This window comes from Oncorhynchus tshawytscha, linkage group LG13 (assembly GCF_018296145.1).
Source record: "Oncorhynchus tshawytscha isolate Ot180627B linkage group LG13, Otsh_v2.0, whole genome shotgun sequence".
Lineage (NCBI taxonomy): Eukaryota > Metazoa > Chordata > Actinopteri > Salmoniformes > Salmonidae > Oncorhynchus > Oncorhynchus tshawytscha.
In genome coordinates this window covers 17,500,256-17,510,088 of record NC_056441.1, presented here as the reverse complement: position 1 = coordinate 17,510,088, position 9,833 = coordinate 17,500,256, and the positions used below count along the sequence as shown (strand labels likewise).

The following is a 9,833-nucleotide window of genomic DNA, read 5'->3' as shown; positions in this document are numbered from 1 at the left end:
GTGAGTACTAGGATGCACTGTTATATAGACACATCCTCAGTCCTCTGCCAGTCTGTGTGTGTGTGTGTGTGTGTGTGTGTGTGTGTGTGTGTGTGTGTGTGTGTGTGTGTGTGTGTGTGTGTGTTCATCCTTGGCTTTTTGTTAATTAAATTGCTAGCATGACACTGATTGGCCACTTGGCTTTCCATGTCTTTATCTGTAGTTGATTACAGTAAGGGCATCCTGATCAATAAAATGAACCCATTTTCCATATGCTGTTTTTGAATGGTACAGTGCAGGTAGAACCAGTGTTATTTAGTGAGGTGAAACTATCAACAAATTAAAACAAAAGAAACCCTGAGAATGAGGTCCGAGTGGAAGGTGGTTAAAGAATCAACATGGATTTGAACATTTATTGTCAATTGATCTTGGAAACATCACAAAAGCCTTGATGTTTATGATCTAATGATCATTTTCCCAGGTGAGACTGTTTGATTATCTATTATCCATAGTGCAATTATATCATTATCTGTATGGAATGGAATACCTCATTAAACTAAGTGTGTTAGCTAACTGTTCGTCCTCTTCTCCAGTTTGGTCAATTATTTGGTAGGCTGTTTGGTAGGTTGCTTACTGCATAGGGAGGTGGTTGGTTTGGTGGATGGTAGGCTGGCTGGTTTGGTGGATGGTAGGCTGGCTGGTTTGGTGGATGGTCTTCCTCTTGATGATGATGCCTTCTGTTTGACTGCCATTTTCTCAGCCTTCATCTGAAACAGAAACTATGATTATGGCATTCAGGTTTCCAGTCATTCATTTACATGTCATGTCACGTGCTCATTTGAGTACCACATTCACACATAAATATACACTACAAAGTATGTGGACACCTGCTCATCGAACATTCATTCCAAAATCATGGGCATTAATATGGAGTTGGTCCCCCCTTTGCTGCTATAACAGCCTCCACTCTTCTGGGAAGGCTTTCCACTAGATGTTGGAACATTGCTGTGGGGACTTGTTTACATTCAGCCACAAGAGTATTAGTGAGGTCGGACACTGATGTTGGGGGATTAGGCCTGGCTCACAGTCGGTGTTCCAATTCATCCCAAAGATGTTCAATAGGGTTGAGGTCGGGGCTCTGTGCAGGCCAGTCAAGTTCTTCCACAATGATCTCAACAAACCATTCTGTATGGACCTCGCTTTGTGCACAGGGGCATTGTCAAGCTAAAACAGGAAAGGGCCTTCCCCAAACTGTGACCACAAAATAGAATTGTCTAGAATGTCATTGTATGCTGTAGCATTAAGATTTCCCTTTACTGGAACTAAGGGACCTAGCCCAAACTGAATAACAGCCCCTGACCATTATTCCTCCTCCATCAAACATTTGGCACTATGCATTGGAAAGGTAGTGTTCTCCTGGCATCCGCCAAATCCAGAATCGTCCATCAGACTGCCAGACGGTGAAGCTTGAGTCATCACTCCGGAGAAGGCGTTTACACTTCTCCAAGGTCCACGAGCTTTACACTACTCCAGACGAAGCTTTGCATTGCGCATGGTGATCTTAGGCTTCTGTGCTGCTGCTCGGCCATGGAAACCCATTTCATGAATCTCATGACGAACAGTTCTTGTGCTGACTTTGCTTCCAGAAGAAGTTTGGAACTCTGTAGTGAGTGCTGTAACCGGGACAGATGATTTTTAGCGCTACGCGCTTCAGCACTTGGCGGCCCTGTTACGTGAGCTTGTGTGGCCTACCACTTCGGGGTAACAGTGCTTATAGTTGATGATTTAGAGGTTAATCCAGGCCCTGCAGTGTCTACCCCCACTCCCATCCCCCAGGCTCTCTCATTTGTTGACTTCTGCAACCGTAAAAGCCTTGGTTTCATGCATGTTAACATTAGAAGCCTCCTACCTAAGTTTGTTTTATTCACTGCCCTAGCACACTCCACCAATCCGGATGTCCTAGCCGTGTCTGAATCCTGGCTTAGGAAGACCACCAAAAACCTTGAAATTTCCATTCCTAACTATAACATTTTCCGACAAGCTAGAACTGCCAAAGGGGACGGTGTTGCAATTTACTGCAAAGATAGAACTCAGGTTGCAGGTTGTCTTACTATCCAAGTCTGTACCCAAACAATTTGAGCTTCTACTTCTAAAAATGTACCTTTCCAGAAACAAGTCTCTCACCGTTGCTGCTTGCTATAGACCTCCCTCTGCCCCCAGCTGAGGGTGGTTTGATTGATTGCCCCCCATCGATCTTCTGAGCTCGTGCTGCTAGGTGACCTAAACTGGGACATGCTTAACACCCCGGCCATCCTACAATCTGAGCTTGATGCCCTCAATCTCACACAACTTGGGGCCTAGCCACAATGAACCTACCAGATATAACCCCAAATCCCTAAACACGGGCACCCTCATAGATATCATGCCTGCATCCGTAATGGGTCTGCGAGCAAACGACCACCCCTCATCACTGTCAAACGCTCCCTAAAACACTACTGCGAGCAGGCCTTTCTAATCGACCTGGCCGGGGTATCCTGGAACAACATTGACCTCATCCCGACAGTAGAGGATGCCTGGTTATTCTTTAAAAGTGCCTTCCTCACCATCTTAAATAGGCATGCCCCATTCAAAAAATGTAGAACCAGGAATAGATATAGCCCTTGGTTCACTCCAGACCTGTCTGCCCTTGACCAGCACAAAAACATCCTGTGGCGTTCTGCATTAGCATCGAATAGCCCCTGTGATATGCAACTTTTCAGGGAAGTTAGGAACCAATATACACAGGCAGTTAAGAAAGCTAAGGCTAGCTTTTTTAAACAGAAATTTGCATCCTGCAGTACAAACTCAAAAAAGTTCTGGGACACTGTAAAGTCCATGGAGAATAAGAGCACCTCCTCCCAGCTGCCCACTGCTCTGAGGCTAGGAAACACTGTTACAACCGACAAATCCACTATAATTGAGAATTTCAATAAGCATTTCTCTATGGCTGGCCATGCTTTCCACCTGGCTACCCCTACCCCGGTCAACTGCCCGGCACCCTCCACAGCAACCCGCCCAAGCCCCCACCATTTCTCCTTCACCCATATCCAGATAGCTGATGTTATGAAAGAGCTGCAAAATCTGGACCCCTACAAATCATCCGGGCTAGACAATCTGGACACTCTCTTTCTTAAATTATCTGCCGAAATTGTTGCAACCCCTATTACTAGCCTGTTCAACCTCTCTTTTGTATCGTCTGAGATTCCCAAAAATTGGAAAGCTGCCGCGGTCATCCCCCTCTTCAAAGGGGGAGACACTCTAGACCCAAACTGCTACAGACCTATATCTATCCTACCCTGCATCTCTAAGGTCTTCGAAAGCCAAGTTAACAAACAGATTACTGACCATTTTGAATCACATCGTACCTTCTCCGCTATGCAATCTGGTTTCCGAGCTGGTCATGGGTGCACCTCAGCCACGCTCAAGGTCCTTAACGATATCATAACCGCCATCGATAAGAGACATTACTGTGCAGCTGTATTCATTGACCTGGCCAAGGCTTTCGACTCTGTCAATCACCACATTCTTATTGGCAGACTCAACAGCCTTGATTTCTCAAATGATTGCCTCGCCTGTTTACCAACTACTTCTCTGATAGAGCTCAGTGTGTCAAATCGGACGGCCTGTTGTTCGGACCTCTGGCAGTCTCTATGGGGGTGCTACAGGGTTCAATTCTCGGGCCGACTCTCTTCTCTGTATACATCAATGATGTCACTCTTGCTGCTGGTGATTCTCTAATCCACCTCTACACAGACGACACCATTCTGTATACTTCTGGCCCTTCTTTGGACACTGTGTTAACTAACCTCCAGACGAGCTTCAATGCCATACAACTCTCCTTCCGTGGCCTCCAACTGCTCTTAAACGCAAATAAAACTAAATGCATGCTATTCAACCGATCATTGCCGGCACCCGCCCGCCCATCCAGCATCACTACTCTGGACGGCTCTGACTTAGAATACGTGGATAACTACAAATACCTAGGTGTCTGGCTAGACTGTAAACTCTCCTTCCAGACTCACATTAAGCATCTCCAATCAAAGATTAAATCTAGAATCGGCTTCCTATTTCGCAACAAAGCTTCCTTTACTCATGCTGTCAAACATATCCTCGTAAAACTGCCATCCTACCGATCCTTGACTTCGGCAATGTCATCTATAAAATAGCCTCCAACACTCAGCAAACTGGATGTAGTCTATCACAGTGCCATCTGTTTTGTCACCAAAGCCCCATATACTACCCACCACTGCGACCTATACGCTCTCGTTGGCTGCCCCTCGCTTCATACTCGTCGCCAAACCCACTGGCTACAGGTTATCTACAAGTCTCTGCTAGGTAAAGCCCCGCCTTATCTCAGCTCACTGGTCACCATAGCAGCACCCACTCGTAGCATGTGCTCCAGCAGGTATATCTCACTGGTCACCCCCAAAGCCAATTCCTTCTTTATTTATTTAGCTCCTTTTGCACCACAGTATCTCCACTTGCACAACTACCATTCCAGTGTTTAATTGCCATATTGTAAATACTTCGCCACCATGGCCTATTTCCTGCTGTATTATTGACTGTATGTTTTGTTCATTCCATGTGTAACTCTGTGTTGTTGTATGTGTCGAACTGATATGCTTTATCTTGGCCAGGTCACAATTGTAAATGAGAACTTGTTCTCAACTAGTCTACCTGGTTAAATAAAAGTGAAATTTAAAAATTTAAAAAAATAGTTGACTGGGGCAGCTCTAGCAGGGCAGAAATTTGACAAACCGACCTGTGATGATGCCACATGGAAAGTCACTGAGCTCTTCAGTAACACCATTCTACTGCCAATGTTTGTCTTTGGAGATTGCATGGCTGTGTGCTCGATTTTTTATACACCTGTCAGCAATGGGTGTGGCTGAAATAGCCGAATCCACTAATTTGAAGGGGTGTCCACATACTTTTGTATATATTGTCTAGTGTATTTTATTGTAAGACCTCGATTAGTTCAACATCATAAGATATCCATTGTACTAAAAAAGGGGTGTCTGCAGTAAATATATTGTCAATGAATTGTTATCTTATTTGCTGCGCTGGTTGCTCTACATTAAACTACATACAGTGCTGTCAGAAAGTATTCATACCCCTTGGCTTATTCCACATTGTGTTACAGCCTGAAAGTACAGAAAAAATTATTATAATATTCTCACCCATCTACACACAACACCCCATAATCACAAAGTAAAACATGTTTATACATTTTAGCAAATGTATTGAAAATGAAATACAGAAATATCTCATTTACATAAGTATTCACACCCCTGAGTCAATACTTTGTAGAAGCACCTTTGTAGGCGTTTACAGCTATGAGTTGTCTTGGGTATGTATCAGCTTTGCACATCTGGATTTGGGAATTTTCTCTCATTCTTCCTTGCAGATTATGTCAAGCTCTTTTAAGTTAGATGGGGAGCGGTGGTGAACAGCAATCTTCAAGTTTTTCAATGGTATTCATGCCTGGGCTTTGGCTGGGCCACTCAGTGACTTTCACATTCTTGTTCTGAAGCCATTCGTGTTGCTTTGGCTGTATGCTTGGGGTCATTGTCCTGTTGGAACATAAACCTCTGCACTAGTCTAAGGTTGTTTGCACTCTGAAGCAGGTTCTCATTAAGGATTTGCTTGTAATTTGGCACCATTCATTGTTCCCTCTATCCGTACCAGTCTCCCAGTCCCTGCCGCTGAAAAGCATCCCCATAGCAGGATGCTGCCACCAACATGCTTCACGGTTGGGATGGTGTTAGACGGGTGATGAGTTGTGCCTGTTTTCTCCAGACATAGCACTTTGCATTCAGGCCAAATAGTTACATTTTTGTCGTATCTTACATTTTCCTTGTGCTCGGTCTTTCATGTGCCGTTTTACAAACTCCTGGCGTGCTGTCATGTGCCTCTTTCCTTAGGAGTGGCTTCCATCTGGCCACTCTCCCATAAAGCCTAGATTGGTCAAGTGCTGTAGAGACCGTTGTCCTTCTGGCAGGTTCTTCCATCTCAGCCAAGGAACTCTGACGGACAGAGCTAGGCAGAATCTGGGTAGTTCAATTTCCTATTAATGGAGACTACTGTGCTCTTGGAAACTTTCAACACTCTAGAAATAGTTTTATACACTTCCCCAGATATATGCCTCATCACAATTCTATCTTGGCGATTTTCAGACAGTTTCTTGGACTTTGTGGTATAGTTTCTGCTCTAACATGCACTTCTTCTATGATTTATTGGCAATTACACAATTTAATGTGCATCCCACCACCTACTATGCACCCAAAAAATTAAACACCAAAAAAAAATATATATAGTGACATACAGCAGGTCAGCCACCAGGGGGAGACTTGTCGAGGAGTATACATCACGAGGTGATGGCTCCATCTGCTGGACGAGCCAGATCTCGACGGGATCTCCGGACAGGAATAATTGGGGCTGATTGCTCACCAGCTGTACAAATCCCACAAAGCTGCCAGAAGGGCAGCACACAGGGGAGAGACTGGGGGAGGAAAGGACTCCCATATAGTTGCTGACGGTACCAGAGCCCAGAAGACGGTATCCCGGAGAGGGTCTCTTGTGGGAGACCTAATTATTTTCTTTTGGTCTATTATTTTAATAAACACCTTTGAAACTGAGCCTGAAATTGAGACTCTGTCCATGTCTGATCTGTGTAAATGTTTTGACCAAACCCCCTGGTCTGCCACTATATATATAGTATATATAAAGTCGAAGTTGGAAGTTTACATACACCTTAGCCAAATACATTTAAACTCAGTTTTTCACGATTCCTGACATTTAATCCTAGTAGAAATTCCCTGTCTTGGTCAGTTAGGATCACCACTTTATTTTAAAAATGTGACATTTCAGAATAATAGAAGAGAGACTGATTTATTTCAGCTTTTATTTCTTTAATCACATTCCCAGTGGGTCAGAAGTTGACATGCGCTCAATTAGTATTTGGAAGCATCGCCTTTTAATTGTTTAACTTGGGTAAATGTTTCGGGGAGCCTTCCACAAGCTTGTAGATACTTTTGTACCGGTTTCCTCCAGCATCTTCACAAGGTCCTTTGCTGTTGTTCTGGGATTGATTTGCACTTTTCGCACCAAAGTACGTTCCTCTCTAGGAGACAGAACACGTCTCCTTCCTGAGCAGTATGACGGCTGCGTGGTCCCATGGTGTTTATACTTAGGTACTATTGTTTGTACAGATTAACGTGGTACCTTCAGGCATTTGGAATTTACTCCCAAGGATGAACCAGACTTGTGGAGGTCTACAATTTTTTTCTGAGGTCTTGGCTGATTTATTTTGATTTTCCCATGATGTCAAGCAAAGAGGCACTGAGTTTGAAGGTAAGCCGTGAAATACATCCACAAGTACACCTCCAATTGACTCAAATTATGTCAATTAGCCTATCAGAAGCTTCTAAAGCCATGACATAATTTTCAGGAATTTTCCAAGCTGTTTAAAGTTAGTCAATTTAGTGTATGTAAACTTCTGACCCACTGGAATTGTGATGCAGTAAATTATAAGTGAAATCATCTGTCTGTAAACAATTGTTGGAAAAATGTCTTATGTCATGCAAAGTCCAAAGCAACTTGCCAAATTATAGTTTGTTCACAAATTTGTGGAGTGGTTGAAAAACGAGTTTTAATGACACCAACCTAAGTGTATGTAAACTTTCGACTTACACTGTGTATATACACTGCTCAAAAAAATTATGGGAACACTTAAACAACACAATGTAACTCCAAGTCAAACACACTTCTGTGAAATCAAACTGTCCACTTAGGAAGCAACACTGACAATAAATTTCACATGCTGTTGTGCAAATGGAATAGACAACAGGTGGAAATTATAGGCAATTAGCAAGACACCCCCAATAAAGGAGTGGTTCTGCAGGTGGTGACCACAGACCACTTCAGTTCCTATGCTTCCTGGCTGATGTTTTGGTCACTTTTGAATGCTGGCGGTGCTTTCACTCTAGTTGTAGCATGAGACGGAGTCTACAACCCACACAAGTGGCTCAGGTACTGCAGCTCATCCAGGATGGCACATCAATGTGAGTTGTGGCAAGAAGGTTTGCTGTGTCTGTCAGCGTAGTGTCCAGAGCATGGAGGCGCTACCAGGAGACAGGCCAGTACATCAGGAGATGTGGAGGAGGCCGTAGGAGGGCAACAACCCAGCAGCAGGACCGCTACCTCTGCCTTTGTGCAAGGAGGAGCAGGAGGAGCACTGCCAGAGCCCTGCAAAATGACCTCCAGCAGGCCACCAATGTGCATGTGTCTGCTCAAACGGTAGGAAACAGACTCCATGAGGGTTCTATGAGGGCCCGACGTCCACAGGTGGGGGCTGTGCTTACAGCCCAACACCGTGCAGGACGTTTGGCACTTGCCAGAGAACACCAAGCTTGGCAAATTCGCCACTGGCGCCCTGTGCTCTTCACAGATGAAAGCAGGTTCACACTGAGCACATGTGACAGACGTGACAGAGTCTGGAGACGCCGTGGAGAACGTTCTGCTGCCTGCAACATCCTCCAGCATGACCGGTTTGGCGGTGGGTCAGTCATGGTGTGGGGTGGCATTTCTTTGGGGGGCGGCACAGCCCTCCATGTGCTCGCCAGAGGTAGCCTGACTGCCATTAGGTACCGAGATGAGATCCTCAGACCCCTTGTGAGACAATATGCTGGTGCGGTTGGCCCTGGGTTCCTCCTAATAATGCAAGACAATGCTAGACCTCATGTGGCTGGAGTGTGTCAGCAGTTCCTGCAAGAGGAAGGCATTGATGCTATGGACTGGCCCGCCCGTTCCCCAGACCTGAATCCAATTGAGCACATCTGGGACATCATGTCTCGCTCCATCCACCAACGCCACATTGCACCACAGACTGTCCAGGAGTTGGTGGATGCTTTAGTCCAGGTCTGGGAGGAGATCCCTCAGGAGACCATCCGCCACCTCATCAGGAGCATGCCCAGGCGTTGTAGGGAGGTCATACAGGCACGTGGAGGCCACACACACTACTGAGCCTCATTTTGACTTGTTTTAAGGACATTACATCAAAGTTGGATCAGCCTGTAGTGTGTTTTTCCACTTTCATTTTGAGTGTGACTCCAAATCCAGACCTCCATGGGTTGATAAATTTGATTTCCATTGATCATCTTTGTGTAATTTCGTTGTCAGCACATTCAACTATGTAAAGAAAAAAGTATTTAATAAAAATATTTCATTCATTCAGATCTAGGATATGTTATTTTACTGTTCCCTTTATTTTTTTGAGCAGTGTATATCAAACAACTTCTGTTAAAAATAAATAAAAGATCTGATCCCTACACAGGCTCAAGGGGCACCTGAACTCAAGGGGAACCTGCAAGTCTTCGGAGTCCAAAAAACATTTCTGCTGGAGCCACAATATAGTCTAGTTTCTTCAACTTCTTTGAGACTTGTGCTGTAAAGTTTATAACTGCGGCAATGAACACAACAAAATCCACCTTTTGTCTGGCAGAAAACACTTACTACAAGCAGTGGTAGGTATATCCACTACCATCTCTTCAATGGCATCACTTGTTTCCTCGATTCTTTTGATCGCCTCCCCATAGGAGATTCAATTGACCGTTCTAACATTTGCCAGCTCAATTTCCTTCACCTTTACTGGCCACTTCAGGAACTCAGGATCATGATCCCCACTACAATTGCAACACCGTCGTCCTTCTACACACCGTTCCCTCAGTATACTCTGTCTGCACACAATTGAAACATGGCCAACTTTACAATTCTTACACTGCAGTGGTTTGGGAATGAAAGCTCTTACAGCGTAT

General features: G+C 44.6%; 1 protein-coding gene across 1 annotated transcript in view; it reads right to left on the bottom strand.

Moving 5' to 3' along the window:
- Nucleotides 1-364: 364 nt before the first annotated feature.
- Nucleotides 365-9,833, bottom strand: part of fam221a (family with sequence similarity 221 member A) — a 29,665-nt gene continuing 20,196 nt past the window's right edge. Inside the window, exon 7 of the mRNA XM_042295264.1 lies at nucleotides 365-746. Within this exon, the coding sequence (XP_042151198.1) occupies nucleotides 582-746 (165 nt within the window). The 3' untranslated portion in view covers nucleotides 365-581. The remainder of the gene's footprint in view (nucleotides 747-9,833) is intronic.